Source organism: Tiliqua scincoides, chromosome 1 (genome assembly GCF_035046505.1).
Source record: "Tiliqua scincoides isolate rTilSci1 chromosome 1, rTilSci1.hap2, whole genome shotgun sequence".
Taxonomy (NCBI): Eukaryota; Metazoa; Chordata; class Lepidosauria; order Squamata; family Scincidae; genus Tiliqua; species Tiliqua scincoides.
The window spans coordinates 43,230,980-43,253,864 of NC_089821.1; the positions used below are offsets into that span (position 1 = coordinate 43,230,980).

At 44.0% G+C, this 22,885-nt stretch overlaps 1 protein-coding gene across 1 annotated transcript; it reads left to right on the forward strand.

Annotated features, from left to right (window-relative positions):
* Positions 1 to 3,340: 3,340 nt before the first annotated feature.
* DEPDC7 (DEP domain containing 7) lies at positions 3,341 to 20,766 on the forward strand. The gene is made up of 9 exons (XM_066638404.1): positions 3,341 to 3,413; positions 7,178 to 7,571; positions 11,017 to 11,147; positions 12,242 to 12,431; positions 12,946 to 13,160; positions 18,550 to 18,692; positions 19,204 to 19,329; positions 19,415 to 19,493; positions 20,552 to 20,766. The coding sequence occupies exons 1-9, from the start codon at positions 3,341 to 3,343 to the stop codon at positions 20,764 to 20,766; spliced, it is 1,566 nt and encodes a 521-aa protein (XP_066494501.1).
* Positions 20,767 to 22,885: the final 2,119 nt, after the last annotated feature.

The window sequence follows — 22,885 nt, forward strand, 5'->3', positions numbered from 1 at the left end:
TTAGACAGAATGGCACTTTCAGACAGAAGGGCACAACCCTTTGTTGTGAATTTACTTGTGAATGCAGTAGTGCTTAATTCATTTGAAGCACTAGAGTTCAACCCCACATAAAAGCCACACTTGTTCGCCTGGAAGATTTAGGAACAATCTTATGTATGTCTACCCCAAAATAAATTCCAAAGCTACTGCTGAATCCTGCGACATCACAGCAGCCACCAGAGGTCTCTGCGGGGAAGCCCCAAGCCCTGCAATGGGGTTTCTCAAGTCTGCACTGGCTATTTTGCCAGTGCAGAGTTGAGAGACTCCAGGTCAAACAGGAAGGCCCAATACATAGTTCAGGATACAGCAGAGCCTGCTCCACCAGTCCCACCTTCCTCCCACCCTGGTTCCTCACCCTGCCCACTCCAAATGCCTCCTCACCTCTGAAGCCCTACCACCACCTAGCGGTCTAACCTAGCTCCAGGTGGTGTCCCACAACTTTGGTTACACAAGACCCTGGAATTTCCCTTTTGGGAAAACTATGACATGCATGTTCTCGTGTGCAGGTCAACTTGACATAATGGCTATCCTGTTTTTAACAGAAACACTAGTCCTGTTTTTGGCTCTAATTTCAGTTATTTTCCTCATCTGAAGAAGTTAGGTTAACCCTTTAAAATCTCTATCATTACTCATTATTAGGGCCACCAGGGGTGTCATCTCATTGCACCTGCGCCTGCCATTGCCCTCCCTGGGGGTGCTTCTCTGGGACATTGGGGCTGGGTAGGTTCAGGAATTGGCTCCTTGCTTGGTAGGCTGTGGTTGGGCAGCCCTCATGCTGACAGCAGGCTGACAAAGTACCAACATTGCACTGATGTCAGGCCACCACTCCAAGTGTGCTGCACTCCAAGTGTGGAGCACACACACTCCAAGTGCACTCCAAGTGTGGAGCACTCCAAGTGTGCTCCAAGTGTTAAGTGTGCTGAGTGGGTTGCCTGGGTTCTTGTTTTCCTCTCCCTCCTTGTTCTGGATGCACTTTAGATATGATGGATGTTGCATGTCACTGCAATTTTGGCATTGGCACTGTGGCATAAGCTTCTGTGGATTAGATTCATCCAAAGCATGAACTGTTATCTTCATATATGTATGTCCATGCATGGATATGGGGGGGGAAGGAGGGAAATGGGGAGCAGTGGGGTCAAATACTGATAAACTGCAATCAGTACACTCTGTGACAATTCTACATCAATGTCCCTGAGTTCCAGACATCCGAGCTCTGGACAGTTGTGCTTAATGTCCTTTGTGTTGTTTTTGTTCAGGTGTTCTAGTGCTGGGCTGGCAAAGAGCCGGCTTTTCCTAGGTACCTAGGTTCCTAGGTATGTTCCCATTTCTGGACAGAGACCTCTGGAACAAAACCAGTAGGTATGTTGGGGGCTAACACCACAATCATATGCATGTCTACTCAGAAGTATGCCCCATTGGCTTACTCCCAGGAGGAAAGTGTGTGCAGGATTACAGCCTTAGTGTATATAAAACAGGCAGAGTGGTTATGCATAATAGCAGTAATGGTGATTCACAATCACCCTACCCTTGCTGGGTTATTAGTACCCATAGTGGGAGAGCACCTGTGTTCTCTCTTAGTCAGATTGCCCTTGGAAGGGATCTAGTGTGCAACAACAGATAAAAATAAGAACACAAAAAGAGCCCAGCTGGATCAGGATAAAGGCCCATCTAGTCCAGCTTCCTGTATCTCACAGTGGCCCACCAGATGCCTCAGGGAGTGCACAAGACAACAAGGTACATAGCTCAGTGGCATAGCTAAGGAGGTGCAGGGGGTAGTAGTTGCACCAGACATCAAGCTTTAGAGGGGCAACAAGCTGAGCTTGACACAAGTGACCAAAATTTTGAAAATCTTGGTATGTATGAATAATACCATCATGTTATATATCATTGGAAAGGTAATTTAATACAGAATGCAATGAAAGAAACAGCATTGGAATATCTATATTCTGTCAAAAGTTATGGCCAATTAACCAGAAAATGAAAAACTGCCTTATGGAACAAAAAATGAATTTCCACAACTCAAGACTGATTGTTCTGATAGCCAATGACATGTTATTATGATACAGCATGTAACAAATAAGGTGTTAATATGAGTCAGCTCTCATTTCCATGTATCATACCCCTGCTAACTAGGTAAAAAGGTACTTTTCAACTGGTGCCCCTTCGCAGGGGGAGAATAAACATCCCTCTTCACCCCAGCACAGTGCCTTGAACCAATCAGGGGCACACTTTTAATTTTTTTACTTAATTAAATTTGATTTTGTCTGTGGGGGGCTACAAATCATCTTTGACCCCAGGTAGCAGATAGATGCTTTAGCTATGCCAATAACTGGGCAGCAGAGTAATTGGGTGGCAAATTGCTGGGGGGAGGAGGTGGAGTCCTCCCTATTTTCATTTTAAAAGCCTGGGTGCGATGTCACTTCCAGGTGTGACATCAGTTCCAGGGCAACATTTTAAGCTTGGCAGGAGGTTACATGCTCATTAGCTATGCCACTGGGTACCTGCATTCTGAGGTAGCCTACTTCTAAAGCCAGGAGTTTGCACATACCCATCATGGCTTGTCACCTGTGATGGACTTTTCCTCCTGAAATCTGTCCAGTCCCTTTTAAAGGCATCCAGGTCAGACACCATCACCACATCCTGTGGCAAGGAGTTCCACAGACTAATTACACACTGGGTAAAGAAATATTTCCTTTTGTCTATTCTAACTCTCCTGACACTCAATTTCAGTGGATGTTCCCCTGGTTCTGGTGTTGCTTGAGAGGGAAAAGAACATCCCCTCTGTCCACTCCATCCATGCCCTGCATAATTTTGTATGTTTCTCAGATTTTCCACCCCCCTCAGGTACCTTTTTTCTAGACTGAAAGTCCCAAACGCTGTAGCCTTTCCTCATAAGGGAGGTGCTCCAACCCAGCCCAGTAAGGATTAAAAACAATGAGTAGACATGCTCTAACAGCCCAATCCTCTGCACGTCTACTCAGAAGTAAGTCCCATTAGACTCAATGGGGCTTACTCCCAGGGAAGTGTGGATAGGATTGGGCTGTTAGTCTCTCAGGCATGCCTACTCAGCCCCACTGAATGCAATGGCTCTTACTCCCAGGTGGGTCCATTACTTAGGGTTGCAACCTTAGAGCCACCCCAACTCTGACGGCGGAGAGCAGCGCTGCCCTCGCACGGAACGCGGGCCAATTGGGGCGCCCGCTGCCCGTCGCGCCGCCCATTTCCTCGCGGGAAAAGTCCACTCGCAGGCAGCGGCGCTCCAAGGCACTCGGGCGGATGCGCTGGTGGGAAGCGGCGGGCGATGGCTACGGTGAAGGAGAAGGCGGCAGCTTTGAATCTCTGCGCCGTGTACAGCCCGGCTAACAAGCCCCCAGGTACAGGTGGGCTCGGGGCTGCTCGCCTTAGCCGCTGAGGGTGGGTGGGCTGGCTGGCTGGCTGGCTGGCAGCGGGGTGGGAGGACCAGGTGGGTCCCGGCGGGGCAGCGCTGCGGAGGGAACCTCTCAGCTGAGCTGCTCGTTGAGGGTGGGTTGGAGAAGAAGGGTTGGCACTGGGGTGGGGTGGTGCGCGTGGGGAAGACCAGGGATGGGGAAGCGCTGCGGAGAGGAACTCGGTGAGCTTGGAGAAGAGCTGCAGGCTCACCTGTCTGAGAGCCCCGTCCTAAGCCTGTCTACTCAGAAGCAAGTCCCATCAGTCAATGGCGCTTTCTCCCAGGAAAGTGGTTAGGCTTGCAGCCTCAGAGCCCCATCCTACGCCTGTCTACTCAGAAGCAAGTCCCATCAGAGTCAATGGCGCTTCCTCCCAGGAAAGTGTGGCTGGGCTTGCAGCCCGTGTCAGGTGCATCCATAAAGAGAGAGAGGGAGAGAAAGGAAGCGTTGGAGGAGGGCACCTTCTCAGGACAGAGACACGTGCGCCCTGCTCCCCTCTGGCTTGTTGCGCTTAAGGGACGCGCCCTCCAGGGTCGTTGCAGACTGTGGGACGCCAGGGATTCGGGTGGGCTTGCTTGGGTAGGGTAGGGTAGGGTGGGGGAGAAGAAAGTTCCCCCCGCCTATGTTTCGCCACCGTGGAGAAAGGAACGCTGGGCTGGGTGGACTCCTGCTTGGATCGAGCAGGCCCTGATGTCTTTGCCCTCTAACCTGCCCTGCTGGGGACACGGCTTGCTGGAAGGTCACCCTGCAGTGGCCTTGAGCGTGGCTGCCCCTGTTCGGGTGGGGAGGGGACTGGCTGGCTGACTGTGACTCCTTTGCTATCACCTCCATCGCTTGAGGGGGCTTGCAGGTGAAGTCCTTGCCTCGGGGGCCTGGCTGGCCAGAGGTCTCTGTGCTTCTGCTAGCTTTCCACCCCTCCTCCCAGCGCTGGCATATTTGTTTCCTGACCCTGGGCAGGCTAGACTCTGACTAGTGCAGAGCTGGTTGGCTGCTTCCCTCGTTGACTATTTCAAAGGTTGGCTGGTGCCTCTTTAAGAACATTTATTCAAGGGGGAAAGGAGAAGACAAAACAAAAATCCAACTATTTTGCTTCATGCATCTGATCCAGCCAAAGCTTTCATTTATTTTGGGTGTGAATTGTTCACCTATAGATGGGGGGGGGCAGAAGTGGGGTTAATGGGCATATTGCATGCCTTTCTTTCTTGCACATGGCTAAATTGCTGTTTACAACAAGTATGAGGAGCTGCACCTTTGCTATGAGATTCCTATGGGATGTTTACACAGATGAAAGTGTAAAAATAGGCCTCTTGTGAACTTTTTACTAGGGATTGCGTGTATTGTCTTCCCACTTTGTGTTGCCCATTGAGAATCTGCTCCAGTTTGCTGTTGCTAATGAACACAGTTGTGGTGGGGGTTATTTAGCACCAATAGTAAGAAGTACTATTGTTAGCTACACTTTTTAAATAAAATATAAATATGCAATTTCTCCTTGAATAAAAAAAAGTATATAGGCACTCAAATTGTACTACCTTGGTTGCATAGTACTGAGAATCATGTTTCAGTGGGCCCAGGAGAGCCTTTTACCCCCTTTATGTCAGGGGACATGTATCATATATATATACAATCCTGAGGAATAATCATATTTGTGGCCATCTCGTTTTTCATGCTTCTTGTTGCTAGTAGTTTAATGACCATATGTACTAGGTAAGCATGCCAAAGGCATCTGCTGTAAGAAAAACAAAACACAGTCATCCTGTGTGGGATGGCTCTGTTATAATTATAAGGTACAAATGGTGCAACAACAAATGCTTTTAGGTTGCAGTTGCACTTTTATTTTTGGAGTTTTTATGTTGCTTATATGCAACAGCAGACCTTTTAAACCTTACTGACAGTCTTTCATGTTTTTAAAGTCAATTTTCTACCATTCCAATCCAGGCTCTGTACCCAGTATTATAGGAGTCATCAAAGGATGACCAGGTTATTAATTATTATTATTAACAGTATTTAATAATAATACTTGAGTAGTAGGTTATTATTATTGTAGGTTGAATAGACTACTTGAATAGTAGGTTGAGCATTGAGTCTGCCTGCTCTACCTCTGAAGCATCCTTGTGCCCAACTTTATGTAGAGCAACAGTGGAGTGACACAGGGCCCAATTCTATCCAACTTTCCAGCTTCAATGCAGCCTGGGATAAGGGAACAAACATCCCCTTATGTTGAAGAGACCTCTGTGACTGCCCCTCCAGTGCAAGATGGAGCACATAACTCCATTTGCACAGCTGCATCAATGCTGGAAATCTGAATAGGATTGGGCCCACAAGCTCATTGCTCTGTCACTGCCTGCTTTCTTGTTTGCTTTGGGGATCTTGGACCTTGAAGAATAAACTTGACTGGTGGGGAGGGAGATGAAAATAAGTGGGAGGATCAGTGTGAAGCTTGCAATGATTCTGCCTCCCCAGCTAATTGTTTGCAGGGATCTTGCTTCCTGGGAAACAATATAATGAGCATGGTTTGGGCTAGGAACAGTCAATGTGAAAATCATTCAGGCATTTTTTCTCTCTCATTTCCATCAGCTGGTCCAGCAATACCATCACCAATGATAATAGGCAAGTTAGAGGGAATCACAGACATATTGAAGAGGGAGAGAGAAGCTTCTTCACCTGCATAAGGGAAAGAAAAAGCTTTGTGTGTCATGCGTGGCCATGCCCAAGGCCCCACAAAAGAAAGTATCTGAGGGCCTAAGCTCAAAATGTCACCAACACTGTATGGTACTAAAGCATCTAGAACAGGGGTGTCAAACTTCATACAATGGGCTAAAATTAGCATTCATGGTACCTGCTGAGAGCAGGAAATAATATCATTAAGCAAGTGATGACCAGCACTTGCTGGTCACATCACAAGTGATGATAGCACTTTGTAACCCAGGAACTCATTAGCTGCAAATGACAGAGGAAGAAAATATGCAGATCTTGTTTAGGTGAATACAAATCAGCAGCTTGATGATGCATCAAAGAAGGCAAATGCTACTCCTGTGATTCAACAGCTTCCAGTATGGTTAAGGAAACTTGCTTTCCAGTGAGCTAACTGCAGTGCTTCTCAAAGTATCAAGACCAGCAATTTTTTTTCCTAATATACCTGGGATCAACTATGTATACCTGTATGCTCTCACCTTGTCTCTCCCTGACATGGGTCTATTACAATCTATTTCTAGCTGGAGGATGTTTTGAGGCCTCCAGGAGGCCTTAGACTGTCACTTCTGTTTTGGGGGAGGCAATCAGAAGTAACTTCTAAGGTCTCAGGATGTGACTGGAGCACAGCTCTGGTCATGTTCAGAGGTATGGCATGCCCTGACCTGCAGATCTCATTATCTTCAGGATTTGTCATCCACAGGGGTGCCGGGAACAGAACCCCTGCGGATACTGAGGCACGACTGTATACATATGTGTGCAGCTTACAACTTGACTAAATGGTGAATCTGCACTTCATTCTTTGGAGGTGTAGGGCATAACTATCATATTCCCCTGTATCTGCCACTAGAGGAAGACATTAGTGCCACCCCCTAAAGAGGTGATACAATTCCATAGGCAGGTTTATAATACCTTAACAAATCATACACCCTTTTTGGAAGAAGGCCAGCATTTTTAGGGAAGTTCATAGTTTTGTTTTTGGACTGTCGCTGTGCTGAAGCTTCTCTTGCATTGTTTGTTTTTAGGCTTCAGCTTGGCACAGAGACCATTTGGAGCCACATATGTTTGGAGCAGCATTATCAACGCACTTCAGACCCAAGTTGAGGTGAAAAAGCGGCGCCTGAACCTCAAATGCTATAACAATTGTTTCATTGGCTCTGATGCAGTGGATGTTGTCTATGCTCACCTGCTCCACAACAAATACTTTGGTGACGTGGATATTTCCAGGACTAAAGTTGTGAGAGTGTGTCAGGCACTGATGGACTACAAAGTTTTTGAAGCAGTTTCTACCAAAGTTTTTGGAAAAGACAAACGGTCTGTGTTTGAAGATAACAGCTGCAGCCTCTACAGATTCCCAAATGCACTTAACCAAGTGGATAGTCCCTTTGGGAAAGAGTCTGCCCCTTTAATACGCCAAAGGTAAGTTCCACCTGAAGCATTTTGGACTGTGTAGTGACTTGTTGTCCTAGCTTACACACGGCCTGATTGCTGACTTGAAATTAAGTTGCCCTGCCTTTGGTGGGACTTTCCACTACATAAACATATATAGGTTTGATTTACAAGGCTTTAATCCTAAGCATATGTACAGGGAAGCAAGTTCCATTTCATGTTGTGCGTAGTTTAACACTGACCAGAAAAGTGTGGTTGTTCCTTTATATACTTTGAAAAGGTCCTAAAGTCAGTTGGACTTGTTGCAGCCAATGCATGGAATTAATAAATCCACACATAGAGCTTACAAAAGGAGGGGGTCCAGCTATGGAATGGCAAAACCACACACAAGCTGCTTCATGGTCAAGAACATAAGAACAGCCCCACTGGATCAGGCCATAGGCCCATCTAGTCCAGCTTCCTGTATCTCACAGCAGCCCACCAAATGCCCCAGGGAGCGCACCAGATAACAAGAGACCTGCATCCTGGTGTCATCCCTTGCATCTGGCATTCTGATACATAGCCCATTTCTAAAATCAGGTGGTTGGTTGCACATACCCATCATGGCTTGTAACCTGTAATGGATTTTTCCTCCAGAAACTGAAGACTTATTTACTGCTCTTGTTGAAGAGTTGAGTCTTGCAGACTCAAAGCAGTTTACATAGGCAAGCTGATGACAAGCCCCATTTTTTCAAATGGGTTCACTTTCAAGTGTTAAACTCATAGAGCCCTCCATTTCTCCAGATGTTTCCAGTCATCATCCTGGCTGCATAGCTCTTGTGCTTTCCAAGCTTCCACAGGCAGCTGCAAAACAGTCCTCAGGATGTTATCCATTTCTTGCCAGTTGACTCCTCCACATTTCTTCACCTCTAGCTAGTGGCTTCTGGTCACCCATTCAAGGCAAAACCTAAGCTGATCTTGCTTAGCTTTGTCAGGCAAGGTGTCAGTTTGACCTCCAGACCACACTTCCTAACCTATGATTCCTTGTGGAACTTGCTCTCATCTCTGCTCTGTGATGAGTGTAAAAGGGAAAGGTTAAATTACTCATTTTTTTTTCAAAAAAATGTTAGTGCTGTTGCTGACTATTTGGCTGGGGCTTTGTGAGCACATCCCTTAGTCCTGGATTGGGGTTTGCTACCCCAGCAATCATGCACCCAGCACTATTGCTCCTGTTTGCAAGAGGAGTTTTCATCTCGCAAAATGGGTAAATGGGCTAAAGCTGGTTCTTATTCTTATACTGCCCTTGCTTGATCGGGAAAAATCTTCTTAAAATATCCTGCCTTTCAGCATAAAAACTTCAAAGGCAACTAAACCCAAAGCTATGAATTTAAAAAAAAAATGGAATAAGCAATAACACCAGTAAAATGCAACAAAATATGTCATGTAAGTATAAGTTTGGGAGCACTGGATTATCTTATACTTAACAAAGAATGAGTTGACCAAATGTCCTGGGGAAAGTGTTTCATAGGCTGGGTGCTGCTACAGACAAGGCCCTGTCTCCCAATTGTACCCACCTATCCTCAGAAGGGAGTAGCACCTGGAAAAGAGCCTTCAGTGAAGACCCGGAAGAACAGGCTGGCGTATAGCACTAGCACTGCTGGCTGAGAGACATTTGACACTTCGAAATAGAACAGAGCTCCAACATCTGTGTGTGAATAAATGAAAACCAATCTGTCTCAGTAGATACAGTTAGACTTTGGCGTGGTATTTTTGGACTCGGACTCAGACTCCAGCTCAGCTGCTTGGTTATCTTGTCAGATTGCTGTCTTTCTGGTGAATTGAATTTATAGCACAGGAACAAAAACAGCCACAATTCCGACCTACAGCTAAGCATGTTCCTGGCTTCTCTTTTGTTCTCCATATCCTTCGTTCCAGTCATATTCTGCTGTAATGGCTAAGTTTCTAGTCTTTCTTCAGTCAGTTCTTTTCATAAAGCTCCAACAGTGTACAGTACTTGCAAATAGGAAAAAGTGGTGAATGCTTCCCCAGTTTGTTTGTTTAAATCCTTAAAATAACTGTTGCAAAGTGCAAATGGCTGTTGTGTAATGTTCCCAAACAGAAGATGATTTTGGCTGCCCTTTATTCCCTCTGTGTTTGATAGGACTTAATGTGACTAATTTACTTTTGATCAAAGCCATTGCATTTGCGGTTATCAAATCAACCCTTGGGCAGAAGAAGACTGTCTCCTAGCTGTTGGCTATGAGTGTGTTCATTTTCTCAAGACATTATTCTTAAGAACTTTTATACTCTGTATCAGCAGAGGGTTGATTCCACAACTCACATGGATACAGAAATCCACAGATAATGAAATGCATGGGAGGCCAGGGTCGCAGCTCTGCAGGAGTCACCTGGGGGGCCACACTGGGCCCTCCGGAGGTCATGTTGGCCTCGCAGTGTCTTCAGAAGGTCTCCTGGACACAATTGGAAGTCACAGATGTGAACTGGAAGTTACTTCTGGGTCGCAGGTGCAAGGCCTTCCCTGGCCTTGGAAGGCCTCCTGGACACCACCAGAAATGTCTGGGAGGCTTTATGAGCTGAGGCTTGGCATCTGCAGATACTGAAATCCAGTTGCAGAGTTTGTGGATAAGGAGGGCACACTGTATACCACTTTTCAACAAACATGTTTGCAAGGAGTTGCATGGTAGAATTATAAAGATTGGGTCTTCCTCTTGCTGTGTTCTTTGGTAAAATGATATTCTAATACATTGGTGACTTTGAGAATGCACCCAGGGTATCCATATCAGGGAGGGTGTAATCTTGTATAAGTAGTGCAAGGCTTATGATTACTAATGTGCTTCCTGCTCCTGAGACTTAATAAATACCATCCCAATTGTCCTGAGTAAACAGAGGCCTCATTTGGCTGTAGTGTGTGTAACTGTAGTGAAATAAATGAATTTTTGTCCTGTTGTGTCTTGCTGTTAAATACTAGTAGGATATGTGATTTCATGGAACTATGTATTTGGTTATTAATGTAAATTAGGTTGTGAGATGCACAGCTTAATCAAAACAGATTCTGTTGTGAGCTGAAGACATAGTGTGATATGGCACATGGCTAAGAAGAAAAAATATTTATCTGTCAAGAATAGCAACAGAATACGTGTGAAGAAGCAGAAATGTTGACAGACTTGTACCTGCTACAGCCTTAGAAATCTGGATTTCTCTGAGAAATTAGTGATGTCTTCCAAATGTGTGGGCTTTTTGAGAATGGAGAAGCAATGAAAGTGCCTCTCTTTCTTGAGGCTGGGTAGCGCTGAATGAGCAGAAAATAAACAAGAAGCCTAGCACTTTTTCCAAGCATGATCCCATTAGAATTGTTGTTGAGTGAATATGCTTGTGGGTCTTGAGTCCCCCTGGACTCTTTTACTGGTTAACATGGTTATCAGCACCTTTCTGGTTATAGTACAGGCACTTGGATCATCCAGTCTTCTTATTTCAGACAAGAAAAAAGAGGCTTGCTTACCTCAACTCCAGTGAAGTCTGAAAGCTTGGAGAGTCTTTTGGAAAACCTGAGTCTAAAGCCTGTCAGTTCTCCTCAAGTAAGCGCCATTTCAAGTTTGTCTCGCCAAGGTAAGTGACATAAAGACAATAATTGCTTGCAGCCCAGAGGGAGTGCCTGGCTTTAAAGCAGGAGGAACTTGTAAACTGAGCATTCTTCTGTAGTATTGGTTATGAATGATAGCACTCATAGTGAAAGGAGCATACTGTGTGGTGTGTTCTCCTGAGGTAAAACTATCTCAAAGTACAGGAAGAGGTCAGGAATGCATATTTACTATAGTGTATACAACGGTAATGCTCCCTCCAACTTTTGGCCTTGTGGTGCTCTTGCCAAAAAGCTTGACTATCAATGATAAACACTTTTGAGATCCAGGATGATGTAGTGGTTTGAGAGCTGGACTTTAGACCAGGTTTAAATCCCCATTCAGCCATGAAGCTTCCTGGGTCACCAGTCACTCTCTCTCAGCCTCTCCTGCCTCCCAGTGTTGTTCTGGGGACAAAAGAGGGGAAGAACCATGTACACTACCCTAAATTCTTTGGAGGAAGGGTGGTATAGAAATGTAGAAAGAGTAGAACATATTTCACCTTACTTCAAAAACCTAGTTAGCTTAAATAAGAGGCTTGGGTATGGTGCTATCACCGCTGAATAAAAAATAAATGGCATATTGACTTTTTTCTTGTAGCTGAAAACCTAGTTCAGTACTACTTAGAAAACAGAACAAGCAGACAAGTTGTTGTCTTTCAGGGTTGGGACCCTTGGATATGGCAAGGAGGTACTTGAAGCTAAGTGTGCCATTGTTTTCTGCTCCAAAGCTTTTAACAAGGCCTCCTTTCTTTATGCCTCCTTATTAGCATGATTTATGTGATCAAATTCCCTTTCCAGCAAAAGATCACTTGCAAGTTGCACCAGAAAGAATGTAAAGCATTTTGGATCTCTAAGTGCAGTTCTTCTTGCAGCTTGCTTTCTTAATCTGGTTATAGTGCACTTGTAAACTGATAGTATGCTAACAGGAAGTCTGTCCTCCAAAGCATTCTTGCTGTAACATATTGAATCTCTTGGTCTGGAAGACACATGCTGCGATGTAGGGTTATTTCTTGATCCATAAATTATAGTATTACTAACTGGATCTTGCTGTTCGTCTTGTGCTTTTCACCCCTCCCCCCAGTTATTAATGAAGTCTGGAGAGAACAAACAATTGCCCGCCTCCTACAGCTTATCGACCTTCCACTTCTAGACTCTTTACTTGAGTACCAGCAAACAGGATCCAATTTTCCACAATACAAGCAGGAGTGTGAAAGTAGTACCACAGGCAATTACTTGGACCGAGAGATTCTGAAAGCTTTTGGTGACTCTCAGTAAGTTAGATCTGTGTGAGTAAGAAGGCAAAAAGCTAACTTACGGATGCAATATTTTACTTGCCCAGAAGATAAATTGTTTTGGAGGTATGGGAGGTAACTTCTACCAGGATCCCAGCATGGGGAGGGAAAGAGTTAACAGGAAAGTGGAGCAAGACAGCTGTAATCATTCAAAACAGAATCTCGAATAGCAGCTGCTAGGACTGATTTTTTAATCTGTGTTTGACATAGTCAGGGTTGAGCACACGGTACACACTGTTTCCCCTCCCAGGTTGTGTGACCTTTTAAAAAATGTGGTAGGTCCTCATTTGGATCTCTTGTGTCACATTTAGTTTGATTCAAGAGAATCAAGAGGACCTGCCACATTTTTTTGGTAACAATCACAGCAGATGGGGAGATTCCACTTGTTTTGCTAATCTCAATGGGACTCTGTCATAACTAAATGTACCTGGCCTGGTGCCAGTGTCTTAGAAAACACACAGATTTTTAAGATGTAGGAATTTTAATTTTCTAGAGCAGACGAATGGCTGTCAGCAGCAATAGACTGTTTGGAGTATCTTCCCGATCAGATGGTGGTTGACGTCAGCCGAAGTTTGCCTGATCGGCCTAACAAAGCACATGTGGGAAAACTGCTCCTGTTTGAGGCCATTGGCAGATACTATAACCAAAAGAAGGAGCCACTATTAAAGCATGCGCCTGATATCCATCCAGGAATTACAGAGCTGCTAGGTAAGTGCAAGTAGTTGCAAAGAATGCCTAGTAAAAAGATGAGTGAAGGATTAGGTACTTAATCTGGTATACAACATTGCCTCCAGAAGGAAAATGAAGTCCTGTGCTGAGTAGTACAGCAGCAAAGCAGGACCACTCAGGCAGAAGAAAGTAGTCCTTGTATTCATGAGACTGCATACAGTGCAGGGGAGAAAAATATGAAGGCAAAAACCCAAGTGGGAAGATAAAAAATAGCAGAGCACAGGCTCAAATCCTCATTGTATGAGTGCTCATTAGGAATTGTTCTAGCATCACCACATGGCAAGTTTTCTTAATTTGTCACTGGGAGATTGAAGATGGCTACTGTTTGTCATGCTGGTCATCTCATGGCACACTAGATGCACATTCTGGAGTGCTGCCTTGTGTAATGAAAGTTGCTGAAAAGCAGTGTTGCTTGGGTAAATTAATAGTCTGCATATGACTCGTCTGTCAGTGATCTGTCAAAATGAATTGTGGTATTACTTCCCAGCTAACAGATACCTGGAGCGTGAATGAGACTTGCAGGTGTGGGACAGATTTTCAGACCACAGAGCAAAGTTGGTAATCTTTAGTAAGAAATGGAATAGCAGACCTGATGACCAGTAGTGAATGGTCTTGCTACACTAGATGGCTGCGACTATAGTATTGATTTTTGTGTTTTTCTGGCAGGGCATGGTCCATCTGTGCAGTCTTTTTTTTACCTTGCTCTCAAAGACCCTAGATTGAGACTTATTAGCAGAATGGTATACAGGTTGAGTCTCATTATTCCAGAGGGTTTCATTCCCAGAACTCACCTGGATGGCAAAAATACATTAAAGCACATCCACTTAAACAATGTCCTTTTGCTGGGCAATTTAAAAACAGCCTTGCTGACCTTTGTGATGCAAGACAGAGTCATTAAGTAGACAATTCAATCAGTCTCTCTCCAGATGCTTAGAAAGGCTTCATTGCAACCCTTCTTCACCAATGCAAAGTGACTTCTTTCAATGCCAATGCAAATCTTTCTTTCATGTGCTCAGGGGAAAGGGAGGGGTTGCTAGCTCAGAGGGAAGCCTGGTGAGAGACTAATTGATGGATTGTCAGCTGGCTGCCCTCTCTTGCATTAATGAGGCTATTGTTAAACTGTTTTCCTTTAATTTAAAGGGCCCTTCTCATTGCTTTGAGATAGTAAAAAATCCATGGATAATTAGCTTATACCTGTAATCACTTGTATGACTGTCTCCAACAGTAAGAAAAGCAGTTTTTTAAACTGTGATTTTAAAGGGATGCCTTTCCCCTTCTCCAGGGATCAGCAGATTCCTTCTCATTTGCAGTGGCCATTCCTGTTGAGTCAAATCTACGTATAAAAAATTCATGTATAACAAGGTTGGACCTGTATTTGCTTGGCCAGTGGAAAATACAATAGTGTTGGTCAAGCTGCAGTATGCAGCTTGTTTGTGTGACTTTTACCACCACTTTCCTTCATCCTGGTAACCAACAGCAGTCTAGCTACTTATCAAAGCTAGAATCTGCTGGAGGGGAGCACAATTCTGGGAGAGAACATGCAAAACCTCATTACAGCTAACTTTAAAGTAACACTATTTTAGGAAGGACAAATCAAGTCAGGACAGTAGACTTGTCTTCATTGGTTTTGCCTGTCTTGGAAAAGCAAATGCAATTTACTGAATATGCATGAGAATAGGGAACTATGGAAGTATTTGACCTTTGTATCTTCAAAGGATTGTCTGAATAGAGCTCTCCTGTCCTGACACCTGCGTGATAAACCCTTCAATTGAGGAGCAGTGGTTACTATTCTTTGAGACATTTTTCTCCTTAACCAATTTAAGCAGCCGTGGTCGAAGAAAGTTGTCATAACCTTCTCCTAATTTGACTAGGTTCTGGACATGATGCTATGGAATATGGTGGGTGTGTTATAACTATCATGTCTCATCCACATAGTATAGTTTTGGGAAAATTTTATTATGCCATGGAGTTCGTGTCTTTTCTCACTGACCCCACAGTTTCTACCCTGCTGTGTCTTTGAGATTAGGTTTTGCTTTATAAGATGGGTCCTTTGCACCAAAATTGTCAGTCTGTGTTCAGACCTTTCTAGAAAGTAGGCTAACAATGGGTAAGGAGGCCCTTTCTATAGCTATATTCCTTCGCGCGGGGGGTGGGGTGGGACATGGATGAATCCATTGAGCCAGATTGTATCTAGATTCCTTCATCCATCTTAAAATTGAATATGAGCACAGTCAGCAGGTACTAGGTGGAACTAATTAGGTAAGATACAAGATGATTTTATATATTGGGAGAAGGATTCCACAGTTGGGGAATTGGAGGGCAGGTCCTCTCCTGGGTTGAGACCTGGTTGAAGACCAGGAAACAAGAGTGGGTGTCAATGGGCAATTTTCACAATGGAGAGAGGTGAAAAGCAGTGTGCCCCAAGGATCTGTCCTGGGACCGGTGCTTTTCAACCTCTTCATAAATGACCTGGAGAGAGGGGTGAGCAGTGAGGTGGCTAAGTTTGCAGACGACACCAAACTTTTCCGAGTGGTGAAGACCAGACGTGATTGTGAGGAGCTCCAGAAGGATCTCTCCAAACTGGCAGAATGGGTAGCAAAATGGCAGATGCGTTTCAATGTAAGTAAGTGTAAAGTCATGCACATTGTGGGGGGGGGGGGAATCAAAACTTCACATATAGGCTGATGGGTTCTGAGCTGTCTGACAGATCAGGAGAGAGATCTTGGGGTGGTGGTGGACAGGTCGATGAAAGTGTCGACCCAATGTGCGGCAGCAGTAAAGAAGGCCAATTCTATGCTTGGGATCATTTGTATTGAGAACAAAACAGCTAATATTATAATGCCGTTGTACAAATCGATGGTAAGGCCACACCTTTAGTATTGTATCTAGTTCTGGTCGCCACATCTCAAAAAGGACATCTCAAAAAGGACATCTCAAAAAGGGACATCCACTAAAATTGAGTGTTGGGAGAATTAGAACAGACAAGAGAAAATATTTCTTTACACAGCGTGTGGTCGGTCTGTGGAACTCCTTGCCACAGGATGCGGTGACGGCATCTGGCCTGGATGCCTTTAAAAAGGGATTGGACAAGTTTCTGGAGGAAAAATCCATTACGGGGTACAAGCCATGATGTGTATGCGCAACCTCCTGATTTTACAAATGGGCTATGTCAGAAGACCAGATGCAAGGGAGGGCACCAGTATGAGGTTATCTGGTGTGCTCCCTGGGGCATTTGGTGGGCCGCTGTGAGATACAGGAAGCTGGACTAGATGGGCCTATGGCCTGATCCAGTGGGGCTGTTCTTATGTTGTTATGACATAGTGGAAATGGAAAAGGTACAAAAGAGAGCGACTAAGATGATTACGGGGCTGGGGCACCTTCCTTATGAGGAAAGGCTACGGCGTTTGGGCCTCTTCAGCCTAGAAAAGAGACGCCTGAGGGGGGACATGATTGAGACATACAAAATTATGTATGTATGCATGGGGAGGATTATGCATGGGAAGGATAAAGTGGATAGAGAGATGCTCTGTACACTCTCACATAACACCAGAACCAGGGGACATCCACTAAAATTGAGTGTTGGGAGGGTTAGGACAGACAAAAGAAAATATTTCTTTACTCAGTGTCTGGTTGGTCTGTGGAACTCCTTGCCACAGGATGTGGTGATAGCATCTGGCCTGGATGCCTTTAAAAGGGGATTGGACAAGTTTCTGGAGGAAAAATCCATTATGGGTTACAAGCCATGATGTGTATGTGCAACCTCCTGATTTTAGAAATGGGTTATGTCAGAATGCCAGATGCAGGGGAGGGCACCAGGATGCAGGTCTCTTATTATCTGGTGTGCTCCCTGGGGCATTTGGTGGGCTGCTGTGAGATACAGGAAGCTGGACTAGATGGGCCTATGGCCTGATCCAGTGGAGCTATTCTTATGTTCTTAAGGACAGGGGTCCCTATATCTGCAGATTCACTTATCCACAGATCAGGTCCGCAGGGCCCCCCATGCATGCCCCAGTACATACCCCCTCTGGAGGCGAGGGGAGCGTTGTGAGGCGAGGATCCTCTGAGCCCAGCAGAGGCTATAAACATATGCGGTTTTTATGGACTCAGACTGAGCCTTAAAGGCAAAAAAGTCACTTTGGTTTTTCTGTAAAACTGGAAGTGACATTTTTTACTTTTACGGCTCAGTCTGAGCCCAGCAGAGGACATGGATAGATGTCTGCGGCATCTTTTGGGCTTGGAGAACTTTGGGACATTGCTCACCTCTGGAGGATGGAGGTAGGTGTCCTTCATATCCTTAGATCAGCGGTTTTCAAACTCTCATGGAGAGTTTGCACCACTATAAGTCCTTGTGGGGGTGGGAGGAGGCTGCGGGGGAAGACAGTGATGCGATTCCCAGGATTGTGCCACTCGGGGGGGGGGGGGCTGCAGGGACTGGGGCACACTCACCAGTCCCTGCAGCGGCCATCCTGCATGGGGTGAGGGGAGTCCTGTGCAAGCGACTGCAGGGCTCCCCAGCTTGCTAGAAGTGAAAGTGGAGCAATTGCACTCCACTTCCGCAAAACCAGAAAACCGCAAACTGCAATTGTTCCACTTTCACTTCTAGCAAGCTGGGGCTCCCCGCACCCCAGGATGGCTGCTGCAGGGATTGGTGAGTGCATCCCAGTTCCTGCATCCCCGTTAGTGACTTGATCCTCGGGATCTTGCCTTAGATTCAGGTATCTGCAGGGAGTTCTGGAACAGAACCCCCATGGATATGGGGTGCACCTGTAGTTTTTGGTTTCTGCTATGACATAGGGAAGCTAAGACTAGTGTGCTTATAAAGGTATTGTATATGCTGTCCTGAAAGGAGCATAGGACTAATTTTCAGCTGACTCTCATGGGTAGAATATCTAATATTTATATTTGTTGCTATGTGTGGTGCTTGATGGCGGTTAAGTGGCTGGCCCTCTGTATTGGTTCTTTGCCCCCTATAGTTCAGGGCACATCCTGTGTCTTAAATCGGTGTCTCAATACTAAATAAGGGAATACCTCAGAAGGACAGCTCTTGCAGGAAATGGGTGATCTTTACAGCAAGGCAACTTGTATAGAATCCTGGTTAAGGAACGGGAACAAAGACTCTAAGACAAAGATATCTCCTCTTTTTAGGCAATTGGTGACATTCCTCAGCAAATGACTACTTCTTGTATTCAGATTTATGGAGTAAAATCTTTTTTAAAAATTTGTATACTGTAGCTTAATGGTGAATTCTGACGGTGGTTTTACAAATAGGCTTGGACAAGCTGTGGTGACAGGAGTTTTTGGTATTTAAATAGAAAAGCACTGCAATGTGGGTGTTCATCATAAACTGCATAGTTCTTTTTTGTTTTAGTGAATGGAAAGACTGATCAGGCTTTGGAAGCTGTTCAGCTCTACTTGAAGCTACTGGATAGCCCAACAAGAGAGGAGTTCAGGAGGCTGCTTTACTTCATGGCTGTTGTAGCTCAGAATTCTGAGCTAAAACTGCAAACTGAGGCAAGTTTGATTGCATGCGGGCCCCATCCTATTGGCGTTAAAAATCTGAGATATGGTAAGGGCATATGTCAAATTGCCTTCCTAAGAACTGAAGCAATGCTAAAATGAGAAGCCATAGTGTTGGCTTCTCTTCAAACCCTTGAACATTGAATTAACATTAATTTTATCAAATTCAGGAAGGAATTTGATAACAAATATAGTGCAGGAAGGAACTATACCACAGGAGCGCTCTCACCACTAAAGTATATTGGAAGAAACCCTTCGGGTGTGATTTTAAATGTATTTGTATATAAATGTGATACAAGGCTTATCTGTTTTAACACAGTGATTGGGATCACTTGCAAATTTAAGCTATATGACCCTCTCTCTAGTTTACAGTGGACTTCATGAAGCAAATTATATGCTGAAAATTATATATATTGAAATTGAAGGATATGTGTTTGTGTGGCAAATGAAGAACTAGATATTGGTTTAAAAAACCAAAAAAGATTTTAAAAAATCTGTTTTGTAGAGTGACAACCGAATGATTGTGAAGAGAACTTTTTCTAAAGCCATAGTCAACAACAAAGTGTTATGTAAAGGAAAAACTGATCTTCTGGTTTTGTTTTTGGTGGACCATCAAAAAGATGTTTTTAAGGTAAGTGCCTGAAAGCTTATTTTAAAAAAATTGTTCTACTTAAATGTTATTGATTTAAAGTAACTTATAAATTATTTTACTCAAGATCCCAGGGACCTTGCATAAAATGGTTAGTGACAAGCTTGTGGCCATGCAGCAAGGGAGAGATTCCAACCTGAAAACTGGTAACTATCACTCTAACTTCTGCTTCTGAAGAAATGCCTTGTAAACCTGAGTTATTCTATGTCTTAATACAAAATTGTGTCTTACCCAGTTGTCTTTTTGTAAACTAGTACAGAGAGTGATCCAATTGTGAATACAGTGATCCTGAAATTTTTAATATAGGATTAGACCTCGTCAGACAGGGATTTGGATAGTGATGCACTGGGTCAGTCAAACATTGTTCCGTGCTTACAAAAGTAAATATATTAGACTGAGAAGAAAATGGCTGTAATGGTTAAGAGCAGTGATCTCAAACTGACCCACCAGGATTATCGATCCAGGTGTAGCGGTGGCAAAGCCTTGCCGTTCTGCCCCACAGCCTCCTCTCTTGGTGTCTGATCCTTGCAGAACCTTACACTGGGCAGCTGCTTCCACTGCACACTGCCCCAGAAGGCTCTGTGCCCCAATTTCTCAGGGGGAGTGGCTGTCTGGCATGAGCTTCTGCAAAGATTGGGCATGAAGACAAGAGGCTGCAGGGCGGAATGGCAAGGCTTTGCCATCATAGCACCGAAGCTGATTTTCTGGCGCATCAGATCTGGCCTGTGGGCTGGACTTTGGAGGCCCCGATGAAGATCATCAGCTGAAAAATCTGGTTCAAATCTTTTATCAACCCTGAGCGTATTAGGTGATCATAGGCAAACATGGTCTTGGAATCAAACTATATCTTGTGTTAAGTAGGTAATTAGGGATGAAGAACTTTATTTACATATCTAGTTCCATTGACATACATGGTGGAGGTCTTCATAGAGTGAAAAGATGGGTCCCTGCCCCAAGCGGCTTTCAATCTGGATATTGAGATGAGAGACAACAGAGGGAGGGAAGGTTATTTGTAGACAGGCAAAGCATAAGCAATGACTGGTTTAATGTCCTCTGCCTTGCCCATTATCTCTAAAATGCAGATAGTACTGTTGCCCCATCCAAGGCTGCTGTGTAGATTGCACAGCTAATAGATGTGAAGCAGTATGGAGATGAATCGGCTGTATAACTACATGTATTAAAAACCCATTGTGCTTGTCTTTAGGTTACACTTTTTGCCAGAGGCTTGATGAAAGTGAGTATCGCTGTAGTACTGAGAGGACTACAAAAGATGAACTCATAATTTTGTTAAAATCTATCGATGAGGACTCCAACTTAACTGCCAAAGAACGAAAGAAGTTACTAAATCAATTCTATACCAGTAATCCAGCAATTTTTCTGCAGTATTTTGGTGAAAGAACTTCAGATGGGGCAGTATAATTTTAGACATAGTGAATACTATATCTTTTGAAATGCTCATTTTGTATCTTTTTGAGATTTTTCTATTCTACTTAAATAAAATTATTTTGTAAATATGGATGGAATGCACCAGTCACTACATTATATTTAAAATAAAGTTTCTGCTATCACCTTATTAAGAGATTTTCATTTTTGGTGGTGGGGAGCAACAAGTATATGCATTACAGTTTGTTCCTACACTAATGTAGGCTCATTAGTTAATGTCTGTCTTGGAGGACTCTTCCCCCAAATGTCAAGATTCCTTGAATCCTTGATTCCTTGAATCTTATATTCCAAGAATATAGAAGAGTTGAAGGCTGAAATCTTATGCCTGCATATTTGAATGAAAGCATCACTGAACACTGTGAACCATTGGAATCAATAGCCATATGATTGGGCTGTATGCATTATGATAATTCCTGGGTTTTGCTTCATGGGCTAGTTCATGTGCCCCTTGCTCTTTCCTGTACTCCCTTAGTTTCTATCCCAGTTGGGTTGCAGTCCAATGCACTGTTACCCATTAAGCTCTGTGGGGTTTACTTTTGAGTAAACATACTTGAGGTTCAGCTGTTAATGTTGTTGGACAACGGAACAGTGAGATTTATGCCCATGATGCTTATGGGCATAAATTTCCTTAGGCACAGCAAAATCCAATCTGAGGAAATGTTGACTTAAAAAGTAAGCAGTCAGTTGTGCCAACTATCATGTAATTCAGTGCAGGATGGATGAAAAAGCAGAATTGCTGAGGCTTATATGAAGTTGCGACTGAGCACTTGCTTCTGGCTTCTCTATTTACAAACCTAAAACTGCAGCTGATGGTGATTTGGAATAAATAGCATGGAAAGAATGTTTAAAACATGATCTTGGTCAATGGAACGCATACATGAATCCGCAGTAGAAACCTAATGAACTGTAACATAGGAGGGTTCTGTTTTTCTTCTCTGACTAGAGAGGGCAATTGTAAATCATTGTTGGTAGTATGGAGCTGCTTCTGCTCTTCAACTGCCAAGGCAAAGAACTTCATCCATGTAAAAATGGACTGTTAGTAGCGATTGCTATTGTGTGTAACAATCAGAAGATTAACTCTATTGGACTAAACAGGCAGTGTTAACTGGCTTTGAGTAAGTTTCCAACATATCCTGTCACAGTTGAAACCTTATTTGGTTTCTGTGTCTGAAATGCTTGTTTTATAGTTGGTTCACAATGTACCGCTTGAATTATCAATTAATGTTGCTGCTTAATGGGCAGAAGGCAGACTCCATCCTACATAGCAAAAAATAGGCAACTCTCAACTGAAATACCTGTGTTCCTGATCTTGCTGTAAGTGGTGTGCTGGATCTACTTGGGTTTAAATGCCCTGCCCCACAGCCTTCCAGTCTCCGAGCTTACTTGCAACAAGTTTGTATATGATGACTGCAAATGCACAGGCCCCAGAGAGCAGTAGCAAAAAGAAACAAATTACTGCATGTTCTACTGAATACATTTCTACTAATATGAGAAATTGAAATGCCTGCATTTTAAACATGTCAGTCCATTAAAATGAATGGGATATACTGCAGAGAAAGATCTGCAGTGCCTTCTTTACATAGGGAACAGTACTGATGTGGGTCAGGAGAGAGTACTTTAAATTTGGAGACTGAATACCTGCATTTGTATTCTGAATGAGCCATGGATTTCATTCAGATAGCTTTGAGTAGGTTAGTACCCAAGCCATAGTTCTTATCTGAGTTTTTCCTATTTCCTCATTGTGTAACTGCTCTTTCTGGCAGAACTACCATGATGTTCAGAAGCAAAAAGCAGGGATCTAGATAAGTCCATAGTGATTTTATCAGATTTTGATCTATTTTTTACTTGTCCTGTAATATGTCCCAGAAAAATTTGCGCATTAACTTACTAAAAAGGAGCAGTGGCATAGCTAATGATCATGTAGCCTGGTGTCAAGCTCAGAATGTTGCCCTGGAAATGATGTCACAACCAGAAGTGATGTCATGCCCAGGCTTCTTAAAAGTGAAAATTGGGAGAAACCCAGCTCCTCCCTCCCCAGCAGCTTGCCACCTAATTGCTCTGCTGCCTCCCCCCACTCACTGGCATAGCTAAGGCA